Source organism: Lepisosteus platostomus, chromosome 10, assembly GCF_059453375.1.
Source record: "Lepisosteus platostomus isolate fLepPlt1 chromosome 10, fLepPlt1.hap1, whole genome shotgun sequence".
Lineage (NCBI taxonomy): Eukaryota > Metazoa > Chordata > Actinopteri > Semionotiformes > Lepisosteidae > Lepisosteus > Lepisosteus platostomus.
This window is the reverse complement of record NC_142620.1, coordinates 43,038,281-43,053,126: the sequence shown is the minus strand read 5'-3', so window position 1 is coordinate 43,053,126 and position 14,846 is coordinate 43,038,281. Positions and strand designations below refer to the sequence as shown.

The window sequence follows — 14,846 nt, the reverse complement described above, 5'->3', positions numbered from 1 at the left end:
TTGCAGCCTGGTGGATGCCAGCAGCTGCTGCCACAGTTTGCAAAAACCCAGAGGCAAAATAATGTAGAGTGGATAAAGTTTTACCACCACAGCAACAGGCATTTCTGTTAAAGAGGATATACTAGCCAAGTTTTAGATCACCTAGAACCTGTGCCTACTGTAAATCATTGTAAGAAGAGATTAGTGAAATACTATGAAATACTTTTTCATTCTACAATTTTCTCTGTTGATACAAGTGATATCTCCTTCTTTTTGCAATTACAATGGCCATGGGTGGAAAACCTGTTTTTTTTTCCATACACTATTTTTAAATGTATTTTATTGCAACCGTTTAAGAGGTGCTTTCCAGAGTCCTTAGCAAACTGATGCAATTCTAAAGTATTTTAAAAAAGTGGAACTCATGTTACTATTTAATCGACCTCATTTGTGCAATCTTCGCCTATTTCACCTTAACCTGCTCATTTCGGAGGCTTCTTACATAAATTGACTAGTATTACATCTGCTGAAAGGGCTTAACCATAAAGACAAATTATGTTGACATTGACAAACTAAGTTTTTTAAAACCTTGCAAATTTTATTGCGCTGCTGATTTTTTTTATGTTTGAGACAAAAAAACACATTTTGTTCAATAAGCTGCCTCTAGGCAAAAAGCATGGGCGTGTAAACTGAAATGTTCTGTCATGGGATAGTTTAAAAACAATGTAAGTTTGACTTTATTTGAATTTTTATCATCATCATTTTTTTCCTTTGGCACACATTGTGCAACTGGACTTGTTTCAAAAATTCAGCTGTAATTCAGCCAATAATATGAAACTATAAATGAAATCAAAACACTAAAAAAAATCAGAAAAGTACTGGAAGTGAAAAAAAGCTGCAGTGAAGCACATTAGCTAGGACAGGAGAATTATGCAAAGCCCTCTTAATGCCTGACACTGTCAATGGCCTCTAGAACAATCATTCCTTCCAGGAATATATCTGATGCAATTCAAAGCAAAACTGAAACCTATAACAACTTAAAAAACATTTGACTGCATTTGACAATCCAGTGGATTATACTCAATTAGGTGAAATATATGGTATATTCTTTAAGCCCCAGGCTTTACTGCAGAAACACTTCATACTGTACTGTATATGCAAATTCAGAAAGTACTTGAAAGAACAAGTGACCTTTATTTAATCTTATCCGTCATTCCTTATCACCAGGAAGCTTTGCTCTGTTCATAGTTCATGTCCTTATTTACATTTTAGAAACAGCAGTGAAATTAAATGGCATTTTTTTTAATCAGAATTGTGCACCTACTGTATGCTGTTCATGAACACTTATCATTAGCTATAACACCACTGTGTAACACAGAAAAAAGGCCAAACCATAGAAAAGCAAAAACCTGGAGGTCTTAAGGTGAGTTTTTTTCTGCCAATATCAGAAAACAGTTTTCTTTATAAACTTAAAATGGGTAGGTTTAAACTGTGGGTTTATGAAAACAGATTTATACGTTTGCACATTTCGCAACAATGTGTCAACAACTTCTTTGTTCACATTCTATCACATTTACAGCGTATCCTTCCTCTTGGCATTTAATGATGTCAAGTCATATATGACTGCAGTACAGTGGTGTGTCTGTGAGGTTGCTGTCTGCCTGACAAGGCTTGTGGCAGAGAAACTCCTTTCCTTAAAAGTTCGTAGGAAAGAAATGTGGCTGTATAAGGCAAGTTTCATGAACACTGGAGACGTTTTCCTTTCTGTAGTGACTTCAGGCAGAGCACGCTACTCCACATGAACAGGTGTCTCGAATCACGTGCGATGGACTTTAGCAAGATAGCTGACTTTAGATAATGGAAACATAAAATTACAGGCAAGATAGATACTGTAAGCAGCAGTGGCAGTGAAGTGTGTAACACTGTGTGCATTTAATATAAACTACTATGCAACATACAATCAATAATTTCCAACACACAACTGAAGTGAAAACGTGTCTGTTAAGGTATGAGTGTAATAATTTCGTATGTAATTAGTAAGTTCTTATTCTGCATTACCTACTGGTCATGTTTGTATCTGTACATAATAAAAAACTCAATGTCTGAGGCCATTCCCATGTAATTGTCGTGGATTCCTATCTGAAATTAAACCTTCAATGAAATCTTCATTGACACTTTAAGGAAGAGACTGAAAATTATACATTATACTTGTTTCTTTCCAATCCTCTCTATTCATTTGCAGGTTTTGACTTCACACCTCTCTTCACCTCTCTCGACTTCGACCCACCTGAGTGCCCACCCTTTCTCCTCTCCACTCCCAGCTTCTGTTCTCCCATGCTTAATAAGCTGCTGACTTTCCTCTCTTTCTCACACCCTAAGAAGCTCCACAGCCAAAACCTTGTGTTTCTTTTCTTCTCTATTCAGCATGGAATAAACCTTAACTTGTTCCATAAAAATATTCTTACTGGATAGTTATGTCAGAACAAGTAATGTTTGTATAGCTAAAACATCGGCCAATGATCCAAATTGGCAGAATGTTTTATGCTTAATCTTTAGTAGCATGTTGCCAGACACCCAGGAAATTGTGAGTGATTGTGAGCTTTTTGTTTACCCTTATAACACCAAGAGAGGTGACAGTAATGTTCATTTTGTGGCAAATTCTAAACAGATATAAAAGAGCACCTAGGAAAAGAGATGGTAAAAATAGCCCCAGCCATAGAAAAACATGCATTATTATTATTATTATTATTATTATTATTATTATTATTATTATTATTTTATTATTATTATTATTATTATTATACCATGGCAACTACTAAAAGTAAGTAGGAGTTATAGTAGGTGTGGACTGGACTTTATACTCATCATAGTTTGGAAAATGGGAAAGCATTTACTGACAATGACAAAACATGGGGCTTTGAAAATTATTCTGCTGTTAAACTCCCACATCTAACAAATTCCTAAAAGACTGATGCATATCCAGGAAAACATTTGGAACAGTCTTTTTTTCTTGGATGAACTGTGCTTCTCCCCCCCCCCCCCCCCCCCCAGTGGCACATAACTGTACAGAGATCTCTGAAATTATCCAATTGCAAATTGCATCTGTACACAGAGAAAAATCATGCACTTTTTATAACTGGCTGGCTGGCCAGTTCTAGTCCTTTACAGTAAGCGCGTTTCTTTCCTGGCATCAGTGTTTTCAGTGAGGAATTGCACAGAACAGTGCTTTCTTTTGCCATGTTCCCAGTTTCTGAGCACAAGGCAAGAATCGCTTACATTAGTGAGGGGCTTCACTATGAAGCAAAATCTGTTTCTCTGTAGTTTCCACGTATAACAGATTTCTAAGCCCCACAACCTCTTCACGTTGCTAGGTAGTTAAAACCTACATTTGCTGATAAATCAAACTTGAGGTATATTTTAAAATATGATTAGCACTGCAGATGTGTCAACTAGGAAAGATACAGTATAAAAGCAAAAGGACACTGCTTGTTGACAAGCCAGGTAGTGTACTGTATGTAAAGCCAGGATCAGAATTAATTTCCATACAAGTACAGCAATGCAAATGTAGAAAAAGTTCAAGTCAAATAACTTTTACTTTCACGCTTTCCAAAAACATTAAAATATTCACCCTTAGCACATGAAACCACACTACACAAATGAAGCAAAAGTGCATTTTAGTATGTGCTAGTTACATACAGCTTCAAGCACAATAAGCAAAATATGAAAACAATAGTACTTATTTGAAGGCCATAATCAAATTCCACTTCAATGAATGAATTTAATGACTTAAATCATTGAGTACAGAAAAGTAAAACAATATTCTAAAATTTGACATTGCTAGTATTAGTAGTAATTTGTCATGTGAATTAACTGCACATAGTGATTTAGAGAGAATTCAGTCGGATAAACAACCGAGCCCACAGCATTACAAAGCTGTTAGGTTTGGTATTTGCTTTGTTTAACAGTCTGGATTGCATGAATTAAGAGTGTCTTTTATGATTCACTATACCTATTCTTGAACACTGGGGAATTTAGGGTAGGGTGGGATTTAGGAAATCGATCACAATGTTGATTTATTGATTTAATGTAAGATTTATTGTACATATTGTAATTGATTAAATTATTTAACATATCTATTTTGTTAAATGAATTTCATAGTTTGAAAACTATGTGGATAAAAAAAGTTTCATGAGGGGACAGTTATAGTTAATCATTGACAAATCTGACTGAAAATCACTTGATGTTCAGTGAAAAATAAAAATTAACTCAATAAAAATAAATAACAAATTTGGAAATCAAAAAAGCAATGAACATTTGCAACTAAAGAAGATGGCAACCACTGTGAGTGCCACTATCATAATATTTCAACTGTCACTTCTGCATTTCGTGCTTGCAACATCAATTTTGAATACTTTTTCATACATGCAAATGTACTTATCTGAAGTTATGTTTTTGAAGTTACATACAGTAGGAAGTATCAGTTAACAAACCTAGAAAACTGCACCTCGAAGCATACCTTTGTGAAGCATTGTTTTGAAACCCTTCAAGCTATGTTACTTCATACATAATTAAATTGAAGTCTTGACACTTATTAAGAAGTCCTATCATCCACAGTGGATGAGATTAATAGTTACAATTTATAATCTGTTCCAAATTAAATACCTTTCAAAAACGTTTGCTGCTTGATAAACAGGTACATCTTAAACTGCCCATAAAACAGTCTAAAATATTCAGACGTGTAAAATGATAAAAATACAATGTACCAGGTTGTTAGGTACAGTACATTGGAAACATTAATGCTCAAAGTTAAAAGACATTACTCAGATCCATGTAACAGTGGAATCAGCTTTGTAAATAACTCAGAAATTCCTTTTACCCAGAAAAGGCTGTCCTGTATAGGAGAAAAAGCCCATCCTAACCCACCATTCAAACAGATCATATCAAAAGAGACAACATGGTTATTTTAAAGAACATTGATGTTCTTTGAACATTGAACAAGATGCTGCACATTGGTGGTGGTGGAGAATGAAGATTCATATAAACTTCATATTGTTTGGAAATGGCTTTATAAGCCTTCCCATATTGATGAGCAGCAATGATTCTTTTTCCGAGACTGCCACAGATATCTTTTGATGTGTTACTATAAACATGGATGCTTCAGACCAAACTGACTGTTTCTGAGTCCCCATTACCTGTAAAGCGCTTTGAGTGGAGTGTCCAGAAAAGCGCTATATAAGTGTAAGCAATTATTATTATTATTATTATTATTATTATTATTATTATTATTATTATAACACAACCCGGAAATGTACCAGAATACAAAAGTACTGAAACTTGAAATAAACGATAGAGCAGAAGGGCATTAAAATGTTTTGGGAAAATACTCGCATGATTAAGAGAGCATTAAGAACATTCTAGATTTCACATAGCAACAAGAGCATAAAAAGCCTCAGGCAAAAACAGAGTCCAGTCAAGAAATGTGGGAAAAAGTTGGATCTGTCCTAAATAGTCACGTCCAAGAGACACAACAGACAGTGGAATTTCTGAAACAGTTGCAGGCTAAGAAGAAGTTGAGACTTGCCAGACTCTAGTACTGAAAGACAGAGGTAAACTTTGTGATGCCCCTGTCGGTGCCCATGAAGTTGGTACAAACACTGGCTGTCTGATTTACTGCCTTCTGGCACCATTATAGTTCACCGTGAGGTGTTACTGGGATTTATACCACATTAATACAATAGATACAACACAAAGCATTTGGAAAGAACAAAAGTTAAACATTACAGACTAGTTCTCTGGTTTGAAATAAGAAGAAAGTAACTTACATTGATAGAATGTGTGCCTGCTTTTCTGAAGCTAAAACACACTCGCAGATGAAACGTGAAAAGAGAGATCTGAAACTGCAGTCTCTAGGAATTCCTAGATGTTATGTTATTCCTACAGTAAATGTTATTCAGATAATTGCTTTAATGAATTCCATCTATGGAAATAGCAACAGTGCTACAGACATTGCATTGCTAATTTTTACTGATGAGGTTATCATTTTTAAACATATGTTTGTGCTTTAGATCTTAATGCATAACATCAATTTTGTAAATAATGCAGTGGAATTGCACAAATATTGTGGGGTAGTTACATGAACAGAGATGTATGTTCTTTGAAATGGAAACAAAGGATACTGCAACAAATCTCTATATTCTATTGCCAAAATTAGTGCTGCTGTTAACTGGATGACTTTATTATGTCAAGAAGAAGAGAAGAGATTATGTTACTATACATCTTTTTTGTTTATGCTTCTTAAACACTTCAACCACAGTTGTTAACCATTTAACTCACACACATAAGATTCTCCACAATATTCCAGGATGGAAATAAAAATCCTTATGAGGTTTTTAAAAGCTGTACATTTTGGAATCAAATATCTTTTTGGAATTTTTAAAGATTTCTGTCTGGTAGATCTTTACTATAAGTATTATCCTAGGTTAGTAGCTAGGTCATACAGACCTAGTTAGACCTACAGTAACTAGGTGTGTAAAAAAAAAATTAAACACGTTTGATTTGTCATTTTCTGACCTGTTCATTGATGATGTCAGAGAGTTCTTTGACCAAGTCTTTGAAGTTGGATTTCAGTCCTTCATGGTACTCAAACTGGTCCTCCTTAATCAAGCGCTCATTGAAGTCCAGAGCAATGCTGCAAGCCTGTACAAATTTCCTATACAAACAACAAGCAAAGTTAAAACTAGAATATAATAAATGTTCATATACACACAACTCATTTATAATATATCTTCCAGATTTTCAATTTTTTCAATACATTCTGTTTAACATACAGTACATAAAGCAAAATATACACATGTATAAAACAGCTGCAGCACATCACGACATGGATGCTGACAGATGGAAATTCTAGTTCCATTCCTAAATATTCTCAAGTGTCCCAACTGATCCAACACATGTGGATCATTGTGTCAGCTCTGCACAAAGTGGGTTCAGTAGACAGCCTGAAGCATTCTTGAGACCTGAATTATGCTTCATTCTGTTTACCTGTCAATCATGGTCTGTAAATGCTTGTGGCTGTCTGAATTAACACATTAGACAGGTCTGCTTTTGCCTTAAGGGATACACCAAAGGTAGTGCACCATAGTGCTGACTGTTTCATAAAGGACAAAAATGAAGCAGTAAGTAAAATCATACCGGAATATTTCTTTCAGCTCCTTTACTTTCTTGCCTCCATACTTGCTGGATTTATCAGCATCAAGAAATGCTCTTGCATAAGCCATGGGTCCTGCATTTACCTGTAATTTAAAAAAAATAAATAAAAAATGTAATATTACAAACAAATATAACATGATGAAAAAACTGTTTTTCTTAAGGGCTGATGACTAGCTTTTACTTTAAGAACTTTGGCAGTATGAACTGTTTCACTACAAATGAGAAGCCAGTAGCAACTGATTAAGAATTCCTATCAAACCAGTTCAACTACTGCTTGCTAGTGTGTCAGTTATGTAAAAGTTAAAGAACAATATAATTACAGTACATGTTGAAGTTACTGAAGTTACCATGCTGGGATCTTCTAACATGAGAGGGACAGTTCACAACTGTGCACAACCAAAAGTGATATATTTAAAATGCCAGACTAGAATCTCTATAGGACTCAATCGTTTCTGATAAACCATGTCATCCATTTGGATTCTTACTAAAGCCAATCTGCACACGTTTTCCATGTACAGCATGCCTTGTTTAATCAACTTCTCAAATTTCTAAACTTTTCATCCCAAAGGATCCCAAATGCATTTGCTGTCATAGGTGACACACGTGTGACACTTAATTGGACACTGGGGTTAAAAAGAACACCTGTATGCCATCAGATAACTAAATGGTTGTGAAAGCATCATTTGAGACATCCATGCAGCCTGAATTAATCAGATCTTAGAAGCTAAACAAGGCTGGATCAGGTTGCTCTTTTAAGTGCTGCTGGTGGACCAGTAGGTGGCACTCTGTCCTCTGTACCAGAATTTCTAAACCTGCAGGATGAACAGAGAACACTGTGTTGTAGGAGGCGTCAACCTTAGGACATGACTTTGAGACATGAAACTAGGGTCCTAGTTTCTTGGGTATGAAAGATCCCACTGCACTGTTTGTAGTGTGGTCAATCCCAATGTCTTGGCTGAATTCCACTTTAGGCTTAATCTGGCCATCCCAAAGAGCTCCCCCTAAATCCAATGGATGAAGAAGTTTCTTTCTTTTCCACCTGATCTCCTTGCAGTGGGGATGCTGTATGTTACCCAGCTGGATCTGTACTTCAGTGGTGGATGAGTGGACCCCCCTTATGGAAAATACTTTTGGATCTTTTAGGGTGAAAAGCGCGATATAAATGCAAAGAGTCAGTATCGAGGGCCTGCTTTCAACCCTTCCTGTCCATTCAGAATTCCAGGAAACCCTTGGAAAATGAGTTGACAGGAGGAACTGGTTAAAAGGCCTTCTGTGTTAGACAGTAAAAAGCACATAGTACAAAAAGACTATTTCCCTTCCAGCTGACACAATGACAAAACCTCACAGCTCACAGATGGAAGTTTAGTCATTGGCCTTTGGCAAAACGTCACTCCCCAGAACAAATTGACTACACATTGAATGCAGTTTGAAGCAACTTTCATCCTAAAATAATAAATGTTTATTGTATTGATTGAAACTTTCTTTTGCCACATTATCCCAAGCCCTGCTGGACATCTGTCCAAGAATTATGCTACACTGGGAAGCTCACATTTTTTATCAAAGCAATTCCACAATGTAGGCAACTCAGAACACACTAATATATGAAAAGCAAATATAAATTAAAAAAATAAGGAAATCTACTTCTTGCTAGACTTTCATCATATACAGTCAGGAAAAGCGGGAGTTCTATTTTGTTCTGAAGAAATTTTGTCTGATGAGCTCGACTGCCCAAATAAATATAGTATTATATAAACATTAATATTATATTAATATATAAATATCGACAATCGAGAATATTTAAATACTGCTATTGCAGCTATGCAGCTATGCATTCTGCTATTTAAAACAAAACTTTATATTAAAGATAAACAGAGTGACGTGATGTGAAAAAGAAAGTAAACCCCCCTACGATTCTATGGTTTTACATATTAAGACGTACAGTATCTGACCTTCATCTAATCCTCTCCAAGTCGAGTAGATAAATCTAACCTCATGTGACAGATAACACACACATAAATTTCAGTCTGTCATTAGTCATTAAACAAAAAAAAATCTGCCAACATTCAGTGTGTGAAAAATTAACTTCACCCCGTGATTCAGTAATGTGTGGAACCCCCTTTAGCAGCAATAACATGAAGTAAACATTTCCTGTGAGAGTTTATCAGTCTCTTATGTCACCTGTGTTTCAGTTCACTGTTCTGTTGCATGATCCAGTTTTGACTAAGCTTTAGCTGTTGGACAGATGGTCTCACATTTTCCTCTTCAATGCACTGGTAGAGAGAGGTATTCATGGTGGACTCAATGATTGTGAAGCATCCAGGTCCTGTGACTGCAAAGCAGGCCCAAATCACCACCCCTCCACCACTGTGCTTGACAATTTGTTTTTCTGGTAATATGCGGTGTTTGTTTCCGCCAAACATACTGTATCATTTTGCCAGACAAAGCCACTGTGATCTCATCTTTCCAGAAGACATTGTTCTGGAAGTCTTGTGGTTTATTCATGTGCTGTTTTGCAAACCTAAGCCATGCAGGAATGTCCTTTCTGGAGAGAAGGGTTTTTCTTTTCCTGGCTACCCTTCCACAAAAGCCTTTCTTGTTCAGTCTTTTCCTAATGGCAGGATTGTGAACTCTAATGGTTACCATATTGACAGAGGCCTGTAGATCCCTGGAAGTAACTCTAGCATTCTTTGCAATCTCTAGGAGCATCATACAGTCTGACCTTTGGGTAAATATGTTGGGACACCCACTCCAAGGTAGATTGGCTATCTTGAACTTTCTCCATTTGTAAATTATCTTTCTCTTCAGATTCACATAGACTTCATATTGTTTGGAAATGGCTTTATAAGCCTTCCCATACTGATGAGCAGCAATGATTCTTTCTCTGAGACTGCCACAGATATCTTTTGTTGTGTTACTACAAACATGGATGCTCCAGACCAAACTGACTGTTTCTGATGTTATATACAGGTGGAAGCACTTCCTGATGATAAACTAATTATGCGCATTTGTTAAGCAGTACCCGATTCTGATTAGCTTCTTAACTGAGATGCAAGCAGCAAAGGTGCACTTACTTTTTCACACCTCCTGAATGGTGGCTGATTTTTTTGTTTAATACATAAAGAAAGTAAAAGCTGTGTGTTATGTGTCACATGAGGTTAGATTTATCTACTGTTAGGACTTGGTGAGGACTAGGTGAGGGTCAGATATGTTTTAATATGTAAAAACATAGAAGATGCCATGCTTTCTTTTTCACTTCACTGTGTATATATATAAAGCTTAATAAGTATTTTACCGTCACTAATAACTATAGTTATGTCTCTGTTATCAGGAGAACTTTGATTTTGGCCATAATTCTGCCTTAAAAATTAAACATGCCCAGAACTTTGAGATGTGGGGCTGTTATTGTTTACAGAATGAATATGTTAGATAGAGCACAGGAAGAGAACAATAACAGCAAGGGCATAAGTTGTATAAGAAATACAGTACAGACCAGCCCCCACAAAACGCACACTGATCAAGTCAACGCAAAGGTCAACATCCCTGACTGGCAGGCTTTCTTGGTAAAATTCACTTGAGTTCACTGTTTAGTGTAGAAGTTTTAGTCTTTATCTTGGGGGTAATCAGTGAAATGTGTTATTTAAGGCCATGACAAGGCAACAATGTGTATGGAGTTTTCCTGTGACTAAATCAAATCTTAATCACAGGACATAAGACCGACTGGGCTTACAGTGAAACTGAAAAATATGGTAAACAATTTAGAAACATCTTTTAATGTCAGCCTCAGTAGTCCCAGAGGTGCACAAATGTATTATGCTGATTTGTCGGTGTATTACAGAGTTTGCTGACAGTCCCCAGGGAATTTAAAGAAGATCTAACCCTCCGAACTACAGAACTGCTTTTAGCACAGATGTTTATTTGCATATGTGCCGACCAGGCTGTCATGGGTGTGCACTAATTGGGCACTTGTATGATATAGTAGTACTGGTGCAACCAACACATATCAGTCAATTGCTATGGTTGTTTAGAAGTGGAGTGTGCAACAGACTTATAGAAAAGTAAGTCATTTACAGCAGTTTCCTCCTGCTGGGTTCTCAATTACATTCAAATGCCCCACATCCTACACACGGAGTTTTGCTGTACTGGATCAACACTTGTCAGACATGCACTGCCAGACACGGCAGAGTCAAGCTGGACACCTCACACATACATTACCTGCACTGAGACACAGCCCTGCAGCTTCAGCTGCAGCTGAATCATGTCCACCTCTGAAGTAGAGCACAGCTTCTGCAGCTCAGCTGTTCTGTCCTGCATCTCGTCAATGGCCACCTCGATGGGTTTCAAGTCCATCTGATGCTCATACATGACAGCAATCCTCTTTTTCACATATGGGAATGTATTTGTGGCTGGGGAAGGGAGAAAACACCTTTCTTAAAACCTTCAATAAGAAAAACATATTTATTGAAGTGAAACTGATTTATGTGGCACTGTTAAAAATTGCGCAACTTTCAGAAGTTTTCTAGCCCAGAGCAAAAGGAGTTTATTTTACAGTGAATGTTTCTAGTTGAAACCCAGAAGGCAAGCTGAAAAAATAGTTTTTCCAAAAATAATACTACAACACACAATGAAAATATTAGGTAGTGCAATACTTCATATTCAAAAGTACAGTCTATTTGGGGTTTGATAATGACTTGAAGAAAATGTACAAATTGAAAATAATGTAATCAAATTGGAAACACAATAGAAAACAGCTTTGAGAAATTTCTTCCTGTATTGTTCTGTGCATGCCCCATATGGGTACCAGGAATTTCTGTTTCTCATTTAGCTGCCATCCTTTAAAAAAAAAATAAAAAACAAAACAAAGAAAACAACATTCCCTTGTCTTATAGCCCAATGCTTCTTAACCTCACTATTCTGAACAGAATAGACAATGCAACTTTTCAGAACTGTATCTTCTGTGGATAAGATTAAATGATTAATATTGTAATATACTGTAAGGCCAGGCCACAGTTTCACTTTGAGCAAACACCACAGACTAAAGGACTTCTTTATTTTGGGTGTTTAGGAATCCTCCAGCAGTTGTATGGGTTGTTACATGCCCTGCATTAAGTTTTCCAAAATGTTCTTTCTATTCAGTGAAACCAAGCCTTTTTCCCAGCATATACCAATACACTCCAGAACAATACACTTTTTAATTTTGTTCCAAACAGCAACATTCATTTAAAAAAACAGCAGTCAGCCGTCAGACATTTGTCAACTATACCCTTCTACGCTGACAATGCCTGAAGATAATTTTGCAGCAGCAATCTTAAAGGGGCAGTGGCATTTCCACAGCACAGCCTGATATGGTCAGAGCTCAGAAGGGAATGAACGATGGGCCTGTTCAGTACTGGGATTGGTGATCCCTAATATCCAGGGAAAACCAGGTTGCTGCTGTAAATTGTGTTGGTGGACTAGAATATGGCACTCTTCCCTCTGGACCAAAATTTTAAATCCAATCGAATGCCTCCATATTGTACGGTGCTGTGGAAAAAATATTAAACCAAGGCCCTGACTTTTGAGGCATTAAACATCCCCTGGCAGTATTGTTAAGTATACTGTAGGTCTTGCTTAGCTTCAGAGACCAATCGAGATTACAGTACATTTGAAGGAGCTGTCATTAATTTGTTTATGTCCTGAATTAAATAGACACTCCAATCCATTTGAAAATCAGTAATTCCAAACCTAATGTACTGTATGATTGCAGCATTGCATTGTTAATTGAAAATGTAAACTGAAAGCACTGAAAGGCAGCAAAGCAGATATTTTACAGCCAGCTGCTGAGTCAAAACTATGATTTAATCCAGTCCTCCCTCTTTTTATTATTTTTCGTGAAATAACCTAACGCACTATGAAAAGAACTAAGCCAAAGGAATGCTCTAGCTAGAAGCCCCTAGCCGCAGTCTGAGAGATAAACAGCAAACACTTTCCAGGCTAAACTACACATGTCTGATCTGTAACAGGTACAGTAACACTATTGAGTAAGATCAATGCTTAGAATAGTGGTTTAAACCATTAAAGTAAAAGGCTACACGCACAATTCAACAGAAAAATTTCCAGTTTAAATGTAACTGATACCGTCATTATCTAGTCCCTCCAAATCTTTCTAGACTCTAAACTGATAGTTGCCTTATAGTTTCACCTCTAACCATGATCTTGTCAATCTCTCCTTCAGCCTCCTCACAAGGGGGTTTCAGAACTCCTATTGCTGAAAGACATCTGAAACTAAAATGATCCTGAAACTACGATCAAATCTTTTCCCTTCTCAACTCAATCCCTTCTAAATCCCCCACTTTTCCTCCTGTTCTGAGTTTCAACACTCATTCCCACCTGCTTCATGCCCCTTCTTAACTACTCTGTCTTCTGTTCTTCCATGTTTTATTTATTCCCTGTTTCCCTCACACCTGAAGTAGGTGTCACAGCTGAAAAGCTGTATCTCTTTTCTTTTCACCATGGAATAATACCTGTTTCGTTGCAGCCTACGCACGCTGACAGCAACAGTACTTACTCGAATATTTTTGGGATTTGTTCATAATTACAATTTTTACTGTTTTGCCCGTTTTTATTATGATTCTGCTTAGAATCAGGAACCCTTATGCTGCAAGAATGAAGGTCTGTAATAATAATAATAATAATAATAATAATAATAATAATAATAATAATAATAATAATAATTTCTTACACTTTCTGGACACTCCACTCAAAGCGCTTTACAGGTAATTGGGACTCCCCTCCACCACCACCAATGTGCAGCATCCACCTGTAGACAAGCTCTGCCTGTGCCCTTACTGTATATCAAAGCCATTCATCTCTTGACATGCTGGGAGCTCCACAGTGCCTTGCAGGAGACTAAGCTCCAGTTGGAGGAGTGGTGAAATATCAATGAAATCACTGAAAGCCTTGGAAACTTACAGGGGTCTCTGTCCTGCTAAAAGCTGAGAGATCCCTCGGCAACTAAAGCCCACTATTACTTTAGTGATGCTTTGACAACTGTCCCAGTTAGGGAATCCCAGTCACAGATGGCTAGTGACCCAGGCTTAACCCACACATATCTTGGCTGTAGAGCTCAACCTGCTTTCTCAGAAAGCACCACTGGCTGACCCTAGATGTGATTAAGATTGTACACATTTCAAATAGCCATAATTCTCCCACCCAGAACTGCATGCTATCATACCCTGTGATGAACTAGAATTTCATCTGGGGTTTGGCCCTGCCTTGTGCTCTACACTGTGGAGAAGATGCTCTAGTTTGAAGCACCTAGTTCCAGAAACCTAGCAGAAATTTGCTAATGGATAAGATGGATGAAGATGTTACACTGTTATTGGAGCTGCTCCAATGAAATGGCAATGAATCTACACATTTGTGAAGCACCTGTGAAGTGTTTTTCCCCATGTTTGTTGTCTGTGTGTCATTTCTATCATGTGGCCATTTGAGTCAATGCAGCCATCTACCCTGGCAGTGAAAATAGAGCTCAGCAGTGTGCTGCTAACTGCAAGGCTCTCCATCCTTCTTTTTTTTTACCATTCCAAAATGGTATCCCAACGGCAGTTTTCTTGGATCCTGTTTGTTTTCAGGGAAAAACTGAGTCCCAGAACCATTTCAAAGATGGGCAGCCCAAACCTTAC

The 14,846-nt window shown here is 37.1% G+C and overlaps 1 protein-coding gene across 3 annotated transcripts in view; it reads right to left on the bottom strand.

Annotated features, from left to right (window-relative positions):
• Window positions 1–14,846, bottom strand: part of dock11 (dedicator of cytokinesis 11) — a 137,966-nt gene that overhangs the window by 5,294 nt on the left and 117,826 nt on the right. For all 3 annotated transcript variants that reach the window (XM_088649079.1, XM_088649076.1, XM_088649078.1), the window contains 3 exons: window positions 11,398–11,588; window positions 7,168–7,268; window positions 6,547–6,685 (listed from right to left, as the gene is read on the bottom strand). In XM_088649079.1, the coding sequence (XP_088505205.1) occupies window positions 6,547–6,685; window positions 7,168–7,268; window positions 11,398–11,588 (431 nt within the window). The remainder of the gene's footprint in view (window positions 1–6,546; window positions 6,686–7,167; window positions 7,269–11,397; window positions 11,589–14,846) is intronic.